General features: G+C 37.9%; 1 protein-coding gene across 1 annotated transcript in view; it reads right to left on the bottom strand.

Moving 5' to 3' along the window:
* The window catches only part of DPY19L1 (dpy-19 like C-mannosyltransferase 1), a 44821-nt gene extending 27207 nt beyond the window's left edge, over positions 1 to 17614 (bottom strand). Inside the window, exons 1-8 of the mRNA XM_057367723.1 lie at positions 17110 to 17614; positions 16135 to 16203; positions 11098 to 11122; positions 10471 to 10558; positions 9662 to 9799; positions 4614 to 4734; positions 2953 to 3046; positions 1383 to 1440 (exon numbers count right to left, since the gene is read on the bottom strand). Of these exons, the coding sequence (XP_057223706.1) occupies positions 1383 to 1440; positions 2953 to 3046; positions 4614 to 4734; positions 9662 to 9799; positions 10471 to 10558; positions 11098 to 11122; positions 16135 to 16203; positions 17110 to 17404 (888 nt within the window). The 5' untranslated portion in view covers positions 17405 to 17614. The remainder of the gene's footprint in view (positions 1 to 1382; positions 1441 to 2952; positions 3047 to 4613; positions 4735 to 9661; positions 9800 to 10470; positions 10559 to 11097; positions 11123 to 16134; positions 16204 to 17109) is intronic.
* Positions 17615 to 17620: the final 6 nt, after the last annotated feature.

Genomic DNA, 17620 nt, shown 5'->3' on the forward strand with positions numbered 1-17620 from the left:
GTCAGGCCATTCACAGAGACAGAGAAGGTCTCCTACAGTCTCCTATGGATAGAACGGCTTGTACCACAGTGAAGGGAATGTTTCTTTTCATTATTGCTACCAATACGTTGAAGTTTTCAACACATTTCTTTCTGAAGTTATACTTACCACCTTCRCAGACTTGGCAAAACAGTGCCTACTCTATTAGTATTCCCTAGCGAGGGATAAAACATCATTTCACTTCAGGATGCCATTAGGAATAGAAATCCACATAAAAGGTTGTATTTACACTAGCAGAGCACAAAAAAAGTTTAGCAACTCGAATCTTTACCTTGGCTCAACCAGGCAGTTCAACATCCATGGCTGCAAATGCTTTAATATGCTTAAATTCTTAAATTCTTAAAATACCCCCATGCATCCATTGGGGGGGTATTTAAAGAAAAACACTTCAAATGAAACTTGAAAATACAACAGCTATTTCATCACACAGATTTTTCTGTGGTTTCTAAGAAAACCAAAGCTCACTATGAATAGAAGCATCTTTAATTCTGTTATGTACAACTACATGCTCTTAACTACGCAGTGTTCTCTATCAAATCCCACTGCGTAAAATAAGAACACAAAACAAAAATTCAACCCTAAACTAAACTATAAAGCAGTTAGTGTCCATTTAGAAGATATTTACAAATTTCCATTCATAAAATGAGCAATAAAACAAAAATAAATGAAGCAAAACTGCCCAAGGGAATCAGAATAAAAGTCATGAATTTTCTTCCAAAACAATGACATGAACAGCATTAACTGGGAAAATCAGGAGATGTTTTAAGTAACAGTCTCTTAACAGTTTTTTTTTTTCTTTCCTGCAATGCAGCTTAACAAGTTTAGCATTGGAATCCTTTATACACACATATTATTTCTAAATTCTGTGCTTCCTGGCTATAGTATATCAATAATACAGARGCTTCTTTGCTTTTTTTATGTATTGATGAATTTCCAGTAAAACATATAGCAATTTAAAGAAGCTTCTGAAGCTTGCTCACATGATACATGAAGCCCAGCTATGTGTGGAATGGGCACAAATTTAAAAAAAAAAAGTATTTTGATGTTTTGAAACTTGAAGTCATTGTGCTATTAAGTTTCAACCTCAGGACCAATTTAAAATATATTTCCCTTCTGATTTTTTATTTTTAAGCACTAAAGTGACACACTGGACTCTGCTATACTTTTTCCAGTCATATAGTCTATTTTGCTTTCAATTGTGACTTACTCATTTACTTTAACTGAGTTTAAGTTTTTTAAATTCAATCTCAAATAAGCAACATTATTCCATTTAATGAAATGAAAAGTAGCTTAAACGTCAATAATAATTTTTAAAAAAGGGGTGGTGGGGGAGGGAGACCTACCTCTCCATGATTGAAAAAGAAACACAACACAGTAACAAGGCCTCCTAGACGACTCCCACTGTAAAAAGAAGAGGAAAAATAGGTACAACAGAATCTTATAATGGTCAGTGTTGCTTAAAAAATGTGAAGCAGCACTTGTGTACAGCTAAGTTTATTGGTGGGAAGGGAGGAATGCTCTCAAGCATCAAGGGAAAGCAATCAAGAGAGTACATACAATATTAAAATACTAGTTAGTCAGACAACATTTATTTCAGAGCAAATCAGTTCTTCATATATCAACTCTTTTCTGCAGAACACCAATTTTAATGTTAATAACTTGGAAAACAGTTATTCCACTGCTCACAAATTCTGGTTTAGATCATTACATCTGGTGCCTTTAAAAACCAGGCGATATAAATGCAGTACTTCTTCCCTAAGACGTTGAGCAGTAAATTTCCGAATCTGCATGCTCAATCACCCAACAGGAAATTTTGGTCTGAATCTAAAGAGTAATTCAGTGTAATCAAATCAAGCACATTCAAAAACATACTTAAAAATTAAGTCATTACATGGTCAAAGCAACATACAATTTAATTTTTATGTGAAATACTGCAGTGTTAACATGGCAAAGATTTTTAAGCCCTGGACTCAAGGATTTTTTACATTTCCATACCAATCAAATTGACCTATTGAAGAAATGGTAAAACCAAACCCAAAGATATTACTTAGACTTATTCCATTTTAAAAGAGCAATAGATAAGAGCCCGATTTGTTTGAACAGATTTGTAATTGCTCAAGTTGTGTGTTATAAGGCAAAGAACATTTCTGTGCACACAAGTTCACTACTACTCTGAATGACAGATTATACATACCATTTTTGCTACTGACCAAAAGCAGCAGCCAGCTGTTAAGATTCTTAAAAAAACCCAAACCAAGCAAAAAAAAAATCAACCATACACAAAAAAGGCCAACCAAAAAAAAAACCTTTCAAATCCTCTCAGATCCTTCACCCATCACTAATATACAAGTCAAACAGAATCAGTAGGTTTTGAGTAAAAATCTGAGGATTAAAGATACCAACTGAGTGCTAAAACCATCTCCAGGAACTGTGCACTGTTGCACATGAAACTCAACTTCACATCCCATAAATTCTCAAGTCTTCACCACTAAAATGCTAAATGATAAAAAGAGCCTGCTTAACATTAAAAAAGTTAGCCCTAGAAACAAATAATATCCAAAAAAAACCACTCCAAACCAGAAATAAAACTTAAGGTCTATGCTTTCTAAAGAGTCATGAGAAATAGGGAGCTCACTGATTTTTCAATGACAGTCATATATAAAATAAATCCTTTAAGAGAAATATTACAAATTAACGACACAAATATTCCAAGTTTACCTACTACCTCAAAATATGCACTAAGCAGCTTCCTTTTTTAGTGACAAAGTATACATAAAAAAAAGCACTACTGCTGTACAAACAAATAATCAATATCCCATAAAATACTTTTATATTACAGATAATACTTTTTCAAATTTTGTCCAAAAACTGAGAGCTAGCACCAGCTAAACAGCTCAGTCTCAACTGCCTTACCTGAGGTATGTACCATATATGAAGAACAGTGACATCATGAATCCATTCAAAAGAAAAATCACAGCAACATAAAAGGAAGCAGGGTCTCCCAACCCTAACAAAAAACAGTTAATATATGTTGTCAAACACAGAAGAAAGGCTATATTGGTTATAAGGCACCAAACAATCAGTATACTATCTTAATATATCTATATTATATATGAACAATAAGCATATCTTTTTGTATCTACAGAAAGAGACAATTACAAAGAAAACAAATGTCATTAAGACTATTGTGAAGATTCAGGCAGAAGACCACAGCTTTGAAAAAAACCAAGAGGAGTAGAGGAAGACGTGGCCTTGGGGCAGTGAGTGACAGAATAAGCCCAAAGGGATGCATCAACTGCAGAGAAAAACCTGTCGTGTTTAGAAGGCAGAAATACTACTAAGAATATTGTCTAGACTATATTTTCACTTCATAGAGCTTTTTAGAATGGGATTGCTCATCCTAGACTCTCACTTCCCATTTCTAGCAGGAGTAAATCCATCTTTAAACATATCACACACAATGTTCCTTGTTTTGTTTGTTTCATTATAAGCCAAGGTATTTTCCAGTAATGCAAGTCTTTCAATTTATTCATTAACAGACACTTCTGCGCTCGCTCATCTGCTGTTATCCTCTTTCCTACTATTTCTTTAAACCCTCCTGGCTCTAATAATTTCAGCAATACCACACAAAAAGCCTTATTCATTGAAGTGAATGGCAGCAAAACTTCAAAGTTTCATGTGCAGAACTGATTAGTCCCCATTGCTGAAAATACCGCAAGAGAGTTTTCTAAAGTAAGATGATGATATGCTCACCAAACACAGTAGTCTCAATAGCTGGTGCTTCTGTTGGTTTTGTTTTTACAAAAACAGGAATGAAAAGTTGTACACTTTTTATTGCTTCTTACAAAATTAGAGAATGTGAACCATTCAAGTTCTGAAGGAGGTTCTCACAGTCTTTGTGAAAGGGGAAATACTAACCTGTTATCACACAAAGGCTTTTTAAATGATAAAATCAAACAACTTCACAAACTACCATCTATTAATCAGCTTGAACTGACTGCAGAACACCTCGAACGCGCTTCTTGGTAGGCACTTTTATTCTATAATACTCACTTGACAAGCCAACATTTCAAAAGCCAACAAAAAAAAAAAAAAAAAAAAAAAAAAAACCAAACAAAAAAAGTGGCAGCATCCCGGCTTTGGTGTCAAAATTGAGGTATAAGGTTGAAATTCTTATGGTGAGTAATAGGTTAGGAGAGGAAGAGGATTCTTCTCACCAGAATCACGAAGTTAGATTTCTCTAAAAGATCTCCAAAATTAGGGGAGGAAATTTTGAAATGTAGGAACTTGGAATGTATTTGGGATCTTTCAGAAGTTACAAAAAATTAATACATGTACAGTAGGCTTAYAATTACATTTAGGACATCTTATTCTTTGTACAATCTAACATTATGAAGGCTCAGACTACAACTCTGAAGTTTTGAAGTCCAGAATAGAAATTCAGTGTAGGCAGGAGGAGCTATCTAATAAGCAAAGCCCACATTAGCCCTTTGTAACAAGGGTGTATTTATTATTTCTAAATAAAGCCACAATAATATGCTTCCAAGGAGAAACCAGAATAATACACAACTTACCTTCACAGCTTTCAACGGGACTAAGCCCTTTTCCTCTGTTTACTGTCCAACATGTCTTTGTTGGTACACCAAGGAAATCCATAATGGTGGTATACATGCGGTACCAGCTGGCAAGGACCACCTGGGGGAAAAGTTTTGATTTGAAGTTTCTGGATTTGAAGTTTCTGCCCAAGGTAACCTTTCATGACAACTGGCCCTCATCCAGGATTATGCTCAACCTTGGGATTTATCATTTATCTCAGCAACATAGAACTTTTGACCATAATTTCCTAAAGGCAGTGTTCACTAATTTCCTAAACAGACCAAGTGTTCACTAATAGACTAAAACTATGGCTATTGATATTCAGATGTTTATAACACAAATAACTTCATGCATCAAGCTGCAATAATCAGAAAAAAGCTGTCTACATATTGTCTGGAAGTTTCCTCATTTGAGCATTTTTGTTTATCAGCTACTAAAATCTCAGGTGTTGATAGAGGACAGTTGACCAAATTAAATCCAGTAAAACCAATAAACTTTTTTCTACCTGATAAGAATATTAGTGGACCAAATATTTAAGGTTTTTACTCTGTTAAATTTTGATAGGTTAATTTTAAGCATCCATAACAAAGGGCTTCCAGATGCAATGTAACAACATTTCCGTTTTACATGCAAAGTTTGTAATATTCTTATAACAACAACTCAATTAAATCTCAATAACATCTGACACAGGAAACATCAGTGCTTTACACACAGAAAAAATGACAAATCATCTCACAGCAAAGTCATTAGTTAATAACATAACCAAGCTATTCTGTCAGGATATAACTGACTTTATAGAGTTCATAAATGAGTAATGTGGCCATTCCAGTTGAGCTGCTTTGAAAGTTATAACCCAGGGGTTCCCAGACTGACAATATGTTTCACCACTGCAGTATTAGCTGTCTCTGCCCTGTGTCACAGAAAACATATATAAGAAAGATGATTCTCTCTTTTCGTTCCCCATACAATTAATAAAACTCTTTATGTCACTTCTATCTTCAAGAAGGGCATGGAGGAAACACAGCAATGCGTCTGAGAATATGATAGAGTAAATCCTCCTGGAAACCACTTCCAAACACACAAAGGACAAAAAAGTGATTTGAAGCAATCAGCATGGATTTACAAAGGTGAAATCACAGCTGCCCAGCTTTATAACTTTCTGAGATGACTGTCTTGATAGATAAGGAATCAGCTGTGGATGTTTTTTTATCTGGTGCCAATTCTGTTCCACATCTTAAGACTCGACGACAGAATTGAACACCCTCAGCAAGTCTGCAGGATAAACACTGAAAGGAGTGACTGATGCTTGTACTGCCATTCAGAGGGGCCCCAACCAACTGAAGAAACAGGCCAATGGGAATCTTCCCAGCAGGGAAATGCAAAGTCCGGAACTAGGGATGAACACCAGGTGCACCAGTACAGTTGGAAGCCGACCACCAAGAAAGCAGTTTTGCAGAAAAGCACCTGTAAGTCCTGGTGGATAATCTCTACTCAAGCCAGCAACAAGCCCTTGATGCTAAAAAAGCCAAATACATCATCAGCCATATGTCACCAGGACAAGGGAGGAGACCCTTCCCCTCTACTCAGCAATGCTAAGACTGTATCTGCAGTGCTGAGTACAGTTCTGGGCTGCCCAGACAAGGACATAAAGGTAACTGAGACACACTCTTTTTGGTTGACAAGAAAAGAGACAATAAACACAAATTCAGATACAGGAAATTCCACTTCTACATAGGAAAAATGCTTTCTTAATTTGTGAGTGGTCAAATACTGCAACAAGTTGCCAGAGGCAGAGTATAGTCAAAATGAAACTGGAGATGACCCTGAGAAACCTGCTTCATCCTTATTTGAGCAGTGTTGAGATTAGACGACCTTCAGACATCCGTCTAAACCTCAACTGTTCCAAGATTCTAAAATTCATTCATTTTTAATGCCAAGACTCCAATCATCACGGCTCACTTCATCTGTGGCCTTCACAACCTCCCAATGTTAATCCTGTATATTTAAAATACGAGTACATCTTTCTAGACCAAGACTCTGTGCTTTAACATTGTGCCTTACAAAGCACACTATCCTGAATTCCAGGATGTTTTCTGAACATCTGTGCCCTGGTGCTTCTGGCAGTGCACACATGAACCAGACACTTGCCCCGTCTCCCGACAGACATCAACACGCCTGGAGAACCAAATCCATGTCTTTCTTATCACCTGGATGTACTTTGTTAGGAGTATCTGTACAACATATTTGCACCACCAGCCCTGAAGCCAATGTTACCCACGCACATAAAGCATTCTTGCCAAACCAATGTTACACCAAAAAAAAAAAAAATTCAATTATTAATTTATCAACTTAACCTTTTTATACCAGAAGTGTTTGCGTCGGCATTTTAAGCCACAAATTTTACAAGTGCATACTCCCTAAAAAGGTATCAGGTTAGGTACTTCATACAAAAAAGCCCATTTTTTGCCAAAAGCTACTTTACATGAAACAGTTAACACAGGCATAAAAATGGAAGCAAATCAGTAAGCAGTACAAAATTGCTAGGTCAGTTGGAGCAGTGATGTTTCTGGAATTTCTACTGCTCCGTATTAGATAAGGCACTGAATGCAAAACCTGGAAAACAAAAGCCTAGCTTTCAGACCCAGGAGATCTCTAAGGACCAGGCCAGTCCTTTGCTCTAAAAGAACATGTAGAAAAGTCAATCCCTTATATCAGTTGCCTTTGAGCGTGCACTTTAATGCCAACTACACAGATCTTTGCAACACTCCTCATTTCAACTCAAATTTTCATTATCACCACCATACACAGAAATATCAACTTTTCCATAATAACAAACAGGCAAGAGCAAATGTAACACATTATCTCTCCGCCACAGAAACTAACACATTATCTCTCTGCCATTTTGCATCAGAAATGGAAACAACACAGTTACTAGAACAACCTGACTATGGAGCAAATACGTGGAAAATAAACTTTATTAGAATTATAACACTGTACAACTACAAGGACTATCTTGTTGCTTTTGACAGATTTTTTTACTGCTTATATTTATAATTTACATACATGATGTATTGATTGCTACAGWATCCTTTTACTTTTTTTGAAGTTTTCAAGGCTAATAGTGGCTGAACAGGCAAGTACATTGTTTTACTTTTCTTAATTAATTTAACATCCTATTTAGCAATGGGATTTCCAGACAGGTTTTGATTAAATTAATTTTAAAATCCACTAAATAAACAAGTATTTTATTAAAATTCAGCCTTAGTGCTACTAATGCACTGAAAGAGTTGGAAAGATCTCAAAATATCAAGCAGGAAATGAAACACTTTCAGAAAGCATGACTGGATACTGAGCATCAGAAGAAAAAAATTTACTGCCAACAAATAAACCCACAAACATCTTCTCACCACTCAGCCCCATTATAATCATAAGTAAAATTATGTAAATTTGGACAACACATTTCAAATGTCAAGTTGCACCTACTGGCAGTTTTATGTGGAAACCAGAGTACTCAAGAAATACACTTTKAAACATAAAACCCCAAAGCACTATTTACAGGAAGGCTAGACATTAAGCAGTAAATGACTGAAAGGGACAGAGACTATTTATCTGCTTTGCATTGCCACACAGGCACAGAAAAGATGAGTGAATTCATACYTTATCACCAAGTTCTGTGAGCCAGTATAAAACTGGCTGAAAAAAAGCCTGGAAAACTCTGAATGAACTGACAAGCCTACACGTTTTGCACTGTAATCAACCAAATGTTCTTACAGATTGTCAGCCACTATATCTGATTGTTCTTATTTTGATTTCATCATCTACTTTACTTAGTCATCTTTCATGGGGATACTAATGAGTCTTTAAGAACAAGTTCMTTTGACCACTTGTATCACTGATTTTTGAAAGCCAGACTGTAGCTAAAATCAATAAATCTTTGCTAGCGAAAGGAAGTAACTCTTTAGTATTCAAATAATGTTCATGATGTGGCACTTCTGGAACTGAATAGGAAACCCTTTGGAGTTAAAAAAAAATCCAAGAAAACCTCAAATAAGTGAGAGGGCAACAAAAAGCGCTCATCTATATAGCATTTAGTTCTTCCAGAGCATGGACTTAAGAAGCAAATGAAACCACTATGTTCAACTTGTACAAATATACGCACACCAAGAACTCTTACATATACAGTTCCTGAAAGCAGCTGGACTCCAACAGAGCAGGAGAATGAGTGTAAAAGCTAGTAACTAACAATCACAGCCATTATTAGCTGATTCTCATAAAAATAAGCTACTGCTGACACACAAAATCACAGAAAYGTACATTAACCAAAGGAATCYTCCCTYTGCARAATGTTTGAGACACACTGGCAAAACCTTAAAAGCCAGAAACCTCAACATTTCTACTTAAAAAACATGTTCTTTTAATTGACAAAAAAAGCAGTGTAGGAATGTGTTCTAACCAGGTAACAAGTCTGACATTAAGTATGCAAAAAAAGCTAGCAGTCAGAGGAACAACTTCTGCCATATCTAAGTAAACTGTTACCACTCATGGATTTCACAGCCACTCTGAACTCTGATGCGTCAGTTCTGTCAGTTTTGTGTGTCCTACACCAAATGCAAAACAAAATCACTTCTCGTGACCTGTATCAACGCAGTCATTATTGTCACAACTGATACTTCACATATCTTATTTCCTGAAGTACACTATGTCAGCAACGTACTTGCTTTCAGGAAAAAGAACAAAAGAAGGCAAGAAGCAGGGAACTGATCTGCAACTTTAGGGCACAAAATACTAAGATCTMGAGAGCATTYACATTTGATTGAAAATACCTGAAGTTTGGAAATTGATCACAATGTATGATGTAACTTTCTCATCTGAAATCTGGAAATAAARYGCAGTATTTAAGCAACACTTCATTAGTCACTGCATCTTTACAACCACATTTTCCAGACTAACATTTCAAACAAATCTGTAGTCAAAGCTAAAACAACCAAAGATTTACAGAAGGTATTATATTTAAAATGTAGCTCACCTCTGGGTAAAGATTGAACCTTTGCAAGGTGTTAATCACTAAAGGATATTCAGTTAGTTTGTCATTCATAATTGCGTATACTCCACTCCAAAATGATGGTGCCTCAATAATGATCTTGAAGTAGGAATAATAAAGACCCTGAAGGAAAACAGATTTATTATTTACAATTAAAGACATCACTTTAATGTCTTTAGGAACCACAATATTCATTTCTTAAACAAATTTTGTAATGTAACGAAGAGGACAAGCTTGAAGATTACTAGGCTATTGAAGATTACTATCCAGTTTTTCACATCTCTTCCATTACTGCCACCAAAACAAGCAATGTGGCTTTCCTTCCACTTTGTTTCACTATGCATCAACATATTAATTCACAAATCTCAAAATACAAGCAGACAAAAGGGGTATATATATATTTATATATATGTATAAATATATACAAGTATATATATACGTATGCCAATGTTTATTAATTGAAAAAATATTTAGAAAAAAAAAGACTGCATAACAAGACTGTAAATGAAAGCAAGCTATAAGGTGCTTGCAGTTTTGTATTTTGGATCCTCTAGAATCATACTTCCATTTTTCAAGTGTATTGTGTTTTAATTATATTTTAAGTGAATTGCGAAGTGATACATTCCTAGGGATCAGCTGCAAGTCACACAAATACTCTGCGTGTAAAAGTGTAATGCACAGTAGTTGTAAGAGATAGATATATATACACATATGCAGAATATATTAAGAAATTTTGGGAAGTCCATGATCAGATTACAGACAGAAGTCTTCCAATCATTGAAATATAATCTAACCATTTCCGTGCGAAAAGCCATTTCTCTTTCTAGTGTTGACAGGTGAGAAAAATGACGGTCATTTTCAAAAAGAGTTGTTATGTGACACCTGTCAAAAAATAATAACAATTAAAACAAAAGCAAGAGGTTTAGAATCTGTACTAAGTCACAAATACAGAACATACAATGAAAAACCAAAGTTTACTTCCAAACTTCTATTGTGATTTACTAATCTATTATACCAATATTCTCATCTATTCAGATAATTTTAAATTGAAAAAATATGAACACAAAGTCATTATTAAATTCTATTATGGCTTTAGTAATAACACTATAATGCTGTATATTCTATATAACACTGTAATGTACTTTAAGTGCAGACACTTAAGAATTAAGCAGCAATTTTTCACCTGAGAAGTAGGCTTCACTCTTCTCTGAACAACCTTAAGAAATCTCTCATGTCAGCTTCACAAGAACAGAATTATTCAGCTCAGAGATAATTTAGCATTGAGAGGAAAGAGCTAAATATAAATTTTCCTAATATATTCTCTAAAAATAACTAAAAATTATATTTTCTTATTTTAAAATACAGTATATTTTCTGATTTTAAAATAGAGTATTATWCTGAAGCAATAAATTTAACCTTACCAATGTAGGACTCCTGCAAAAACAGCTGTAAAGGAAACAAAAGGTGYGAAGTTACTCAAATATTTAAATAAYTGAACATGAAATTGTGTTCACTGCAGTAATTGCAGTACTGCTTCAGAGATGCACACAAGGTACTCAAGACTTKAGCAAACAGAATAGGATCATCTGAATTACCCTTCATGTCCAGGTCTTTGAAAATTTCTGTGGTATTTAGCACTAGGCACTGTTTCCACATATCTCTTGCATCCCTCAAGCTGACCCACCAGCATCTAATGCACACATTTCGGTTACCAACAACGAAACTGAATTACAGGCATTTTTTTTTAATAAGCATAAATATTTTCAGCATTTTTACAACACCAACTGTGACTGTTCACTCAACTCCTGCTCAGATTTTCACTAAATGTAACTCATGCTAAGGCCTGATGCATGCTACAAGCCGTACTGCTAGGTCAAAACAAAGGCAAGGAAAAGGCAGGACCTGGTGGCCTGAATGGGCTTAAGGTCACTCTGCAGCTATTAGCACCTGCAGTCTGCTGTCTCCTGCAGCCATTATCCTGGTGCATTGATTGTCTGGCAGTTTCTTCAGAATCTGCTAACTCATGGAAATGATACAGATAGAACTTCCAAGCTGGAAGGTGTGAATATATCAGTTAGCYAAAAAGTTTCTGCAGCAGATCCAGCAGCAGCTGGACTCCAGAGACTTTTGCACTTCTCGGYGTGATACAGGGGATGCCAGCATCATGACAAAAAAAGTAAGGATGAACACCCTCATCACCATCTAGGTAATTCTTTTGCTGAGAGGTGCACAAGTTAGAAGTTTCAAGTTGAGCTGTGAATCAGAGAACTCGTGAGTTGGAAACCTCCTGCCTTAAGTGATAAATTYGTGAATTCCCATGTTAGACTAGCCTGTACAAAGTGGACTGGACCTTGTTTGTCATGTTTGTTTGTTTTCTTTCCTAACAGACTCATAAAATAAATTTTMATTTACAGAGCACACTGTGCTGTAAATATGAGAAATCCAAATGGACCGTGACAACCAACACAAATCTAATTGAGACTATAATTGCTAAAAGATAGACTCTGCACACAGTAAGGTTCCATTTGTCCATTTGAAGACTGTCTGCAAAGCTGCCAGTATAGAACAAGGGAAGTAATCTGAGGGACAAAGGGAAGAGACAAATGATGATAAAGACGGGGATGAACAGTGTAGCTCTCTAACCTCTCAAGCATGACAAGATCCAGAGAGAACAGGAACCACTCCATTTTGCTTGGGCAGCACAGACAATGCAATAACATGCAGCTTACCATGGAAGCAAAGCCTGCATGCGTGAGGGTCAACAAGAAGGCATTTAGGGGGACCACAGTGCTCTTCCTAGCCTGAAGGTGTCTCAACTGCCCTCTAGACAGTAGCTTTCTGCCACAGAAACAAGGGGCAGACTAACTGTCTTTAATCCACAAAATCTTTATGGCTCATGAAGAGTCATTCACATAGACTGTAAAGAGCAGAGACAAAATGGAGAGAACAACCCCCCTCCTCGCTTACACCCAGCTGTGGTCAGAAAGGTCCYGAGCAGTGTGTCCCTCTCCAGGGTGCTGACAGACACACACCTTCCCCGTCCCAGTACCAGGACACTGCCCTTGCCTCTTGGAAGATGTGGAATAGGTGAAGTTGCTCGGACATTGGTAAAATGCAGCAAWGCCTGCATGCTGATGCACAATACAGTCTGAGAGTTAGTCAATGTACATTTGTTCAGGCTGCATGYTACAAGACTAGGGGTTGTCAGTTTCTGGAAAGCTACAGTGGTAAGAAAGAAACACACCTTTACAAACCCACTAAATTTATGCAGAATGGGAGTGGATTTAATGTATACTTCATGCCCTAATATATACATCCAATAYATATTCCATATAGATTCCACATATTCCTCCAACACAGAGCCTGGAAGTGCTGCTGCTGCTGATAGTGCTAGTTATCATGGTCACCACAAGTTCATAACTGCAGTATCTTGTATTATGACCTAATTTTAAAAATAAAGTTTTGTACACGAAGAAATCCAAGGTAAAGCTGAATGAGACAAAAAATAAAGAAAAAAAAAATWAAAAAAACCACCACAAAATAAAAACACCAAAAACAATTACTTTAAAAAATTTCTAAACCAGCTGCTGGTACAATTTAACAGCATTGGCCTCAATTTAAACACTTTGCACAGCAGCTGAGGTGGCACTATACCACACTGAAACTTCCTCCAGAGTTTTACAGCTCCACTTCCATCAGTGAAGTAGGTTTTTCAAAGACAAGACCGGGATCCAGTTAGAAAATGAAGACCTCAAATTTTCACTTAAAACTTCACCTTTTTGCATACTTTCTAGAAAAAAAATCACCAAAATTGCTTGGTGCAAGCAGAACTTAATGGTTCAGGAAAGGTTCAGGAGCTGCAGGGKTTTTTTTAATACTACAGACATTTACAGTAGTTCACATGGAAAGATGCAAATTCCTTTTTCAGAAAAGCAGATACTGATATGACATGGAATTCCAGGTAAGCACATTAGCTCTTTCAGCAATGCAGCAAACGATAATCCATCCAAAAAACACATTTTGCAGTAAGTGTATGGGGAGAAACAGAGAAGCCCATACCTTTTTCAGTTATTGCTTATTGAGTGACATTTGCACAAGGCATTATTTTATTTATCAGCAACATTCCTAAGATTCCCAGTAGGATTAGGTGCTGAAATACATTCACATATACATACAACCCAGCTATAAAAAAATAACAATTTTAAGATAGATCACATTAAGTAAGACTATACAGTACAGTCCAATTCATATTAGTTACCAGTACTGTTCATTAACTCAAATTCATTTGGTTCCAAATAAGCAGTATTTTACTGATACAAATAAATTATCTATTATTATGGAAATTACATTTTACATCCAGACATACCATTTATTTCATAGAGGAAACAATATATTTAAATCTGATTCTTCCCTTCAGTAAATGTTTTACTGAAAGAGAATGCAGTAAGTGTAAATACATACATAGTTATTTTGGAGAATTTCATATACATTTTCACAATATCATTCTATTATAAGTACAAAGTGAAGACCTTTCAKAATCACACAGCAATTAATGTTAATCATTCACATTTCAAGAGACAATGGGCTTAATTCATAGACTTCCACTCTAAGTCCAAATCAGCATTTTTCAACAGACTGCATTAAGCCAGTGATTTCTGATGGAAAACATGCAGCTCGGCTCTCTTAAATTACCATCCTTTGATCCCATTAATGTTCTTACTGGAGAGGGAATGAAGGAGGGGACAGGAAGGGAATACTATAGTCCTACATAGCTACTATGTACTTGAACTTGCAGATGCCATTTTCTCACCCAGCCTAAGAATCCCTAAAAGCAAAGCATATGATAAGATTTTTGCAGACTAGGGCTATTATGTAAAATCTTATAGATTTCCTATTTTTGCCTGAGTGCTATTCTAAGAAAAGCAATATGAATGGCATATAGAAAGGATTCTAATTCTGGAAATTAAATACTGAAGAATAAAGCCATTCTTTGGCTTTATTTACCAAGAGGACAACAAATGCTGAGATACTGTAATCCAACAGGATGTAGAAAATACAATAAACTGATTCATATTTTGCAAATATCCACTAAGTGACTAGATAGAAACACTGCACAACTGGAAACAATGAGGAAACTGCAGCTTAAGTGAAGTTGTTCCATTTTGAGATTCTGTGCACTATATAAGAGATATCTTCAGAAATAAGGCCTAAAGTCAATGGTCATTATAAAAGAAAARCAATGTAATAGGGTGAAGTGTGTATAGGAATGTCCTTTTAGGTCTGACAACTATACTGCTGCACATAAACTGGAGCTAATTCATAGAAGAAAAAAATTCACACGCGATAACTAAGCTAGCTGCAGCTGTGTGAGCCTGTTTTTCAAACATGGGCCTTAAAGCTTAAACAAAGCAACAACAAAAAATCAAATTCCACTAAATTTAATCAAAACTATTTCATATTTAGTATATGTGCATTCTTTGCTACTACAAACACTGTATGCTATTACATACTTCGCTATTAAGATTTTACTCCCATTAAAAATGTAAATAACTCCCTGAAATATTTAATTGGTTATCTGGGTCTCACACACAGATTCAAATTCCAGAAATTACAAAGCTCTCACCCTAATTTGGTCTCATATTTCAATCAGAGGAAAGCATTTTTCAATTCTGACTMTGAGTTTAACATTTCTATGTCATTTAAGTAACTACAAGCCTAGGAAATGCTGAATAAACAGATGTAAGTAAAGCAATTCAGGAACACTTTATTCATTAATTAGTTTGTAAGCTAAGGGCTGTTTCCCTGCTACTACTTTGCAATGTAATTCATCAAACTGAAGAAATTCCCTTTGGCAACCAGGACTGCTGGTGATGTGATTAATAGTACCTGCATATCTGGAATACCCTGACAAGTCTTTTACTAGAATACCTTTAAGGGTATACCTAATTGTGCATCTGACAAATATTCTATTACTTAACATTTATTAACTTTAGGAATGCATCTCTTTGCGAATATTTTAGGTAGTTTTTTCCCAAGATTTTGGCCATTAGTCATTTCAAYTACTCAAAAATATTCCCAAGGAAAATAACATTCTCAATTTACATCCCTCTACAATTGTATGTAATGTGTACAATTCTTCCCAAGCAAGATGTTGTGATTACACTACTTAGTAAGAGTTACTGCCTTTTTTTTTCTTTCCTAGAAATTAATGACTGGATAGGAGAAATCCATAAATATCTGGAATTTTTTTTCCTACAAATGTTGTGATACCAACTGCTACAGTAACAGCTTTACAAAAGTTACCAGGTAGGAAGTGATTTCCTGTCCATTTTCAAAATCAGCTATTTTTTTACTTTTTCCAAATTATATTTCTAAACATATTTTGGCACAATTTATAATTGGAAAGAATGAAAGGTAAAAAAATCAGTATTTTCCCCCCAGATATTCCTTCTACTTACCCAGAAGGAAAGTGAGCCATATCTTGCTATCAGCTTTTGTGATAAAGGCCTTTCTGTCGACAATAAATACTGCCAAAAGAACACAAGCACCTTAAGCATCAATTAGGCACAGCCTCTATAAAAGGAAATCTGAGCCCTGCAACATTAGTTTTAGGTAAAAATCTTAAAGAGACCTCAAAAAAAGCTGAAAGAAACTTCATAAAGCAAGTTCGTAACTAAATATAAAAGCTTTAAGCATCACAGATACACTACTAAGGTGACTATATAAATCATCAGGTTTTTAATTTCTGAAATAACTTTCACACAGTAACCTGTCAAAAGGGCATTTCTACACAGATATGTTACTGGCAAATTTGCTCAAGCAAAAAGTCAGACTTCAAAAGAATACACAACTCTCCACGCTTTCCAGCTGAAATAAGCTGGTCATGCCAGCACTGCAAGCTGCGATAGTCAACACCACCAGAGAGGCTGCTTTAACAAGAGTTAGTTACACAARCAGCACCTTTCCCCACTTCTCCCCCAAAGGATGCTGAAGTGGTAAAAAGCCCTTTCCCTAGCCCCCGGTTCTCGCCGATCCCTGTGTGGGTTTTGTCAGCTTTTCTCTCTCTTTACCCTCCCCGCGCTGTGCCAGGCTGGAGCACGGGCCCGGGCAGAGCGGGAGCGCGACCCCGCCGCCGCTGCCCCGGGCAGGGCCAGACACCGCCCGCCCGCCTCCCTTCCTCCTTCGCTCCCGCGGGAGGGACCTGCMGCCCGCCCGCCCCGCATCGCTGCTTGCCGGGGAACCACGTCCCGGCGCTTCCTTCCCCGGCGGCAGCCACCCCGTGCCACGGGGCAAGGGTACCGCCACTTGCCGGAAAGAGGGAAGGGAAGCGACACTCAGCYCCAGGGCACTTCCCGCGGGCGGAAGGGCTGGCTCCCATCCCAGCGGGGGCAGAGGGAGCGAGGAGGGGGCAGGGTTCGGGCTAGGAGCCTCACCTCGGAGCCGCTCTCCGCAGACGCGCAGGAGTCTCAGGGCGCCGCGGCCCAGCACGTCCCGCTCCCCGTCCRCCGCGGGCCCCTCCCGGTAGAGTCCCCGGGGGTCGCCCCTGGCTCCCCGCCGGCCGCCGCCTCCCTTCCGCATGGCGCGGGCCCCGCCGGAGAGCTGCCTGCCGGGCGACTGCGGCTGGCGGCCGCGGCTGGGGCTGGCGCCCGGCGACTGCTGCTGGTGCTGCTGCTGCCCGGGCTTGAGCGGTGGCGACTCTTTGTTCCTGCCTCGGCTCGGGACGACCATCTCCGCATAGTCCCCACCGGGGCCGGGGCGCCGCGCCGGAGGGGAGGGGAGCCGAGCCGAAAGGGGCGGTGCTCAGCGAGGAGCTTCTCCCACCCCCTGGCAGAGCCCGGAGGCCACGGGGCGGAGCCGCAGCCGGCGGGCTCGTAGTAACGGGGCGAGGGGGCGGCCGGTTCCCCCTCCGCCGCCGCCGCCGCCCGCTCCGCCCGGCTGGACACG

This window comes from Malurus melanocephalus, unplaced genomic scaffold (assembly GCF_030028575.1).
Source record: "Malurus melanocephalus ecotype Western Australia unplaced genomic scaffold, MMel_1.1 scaffold_83, whole genome shotgun sequence".
Lineage (NCBI taxonomy): Eukaryota > Metazoa > Chordata > Aves > Passeriformes > Maluridae > Malurus > Malurus melanocephalus.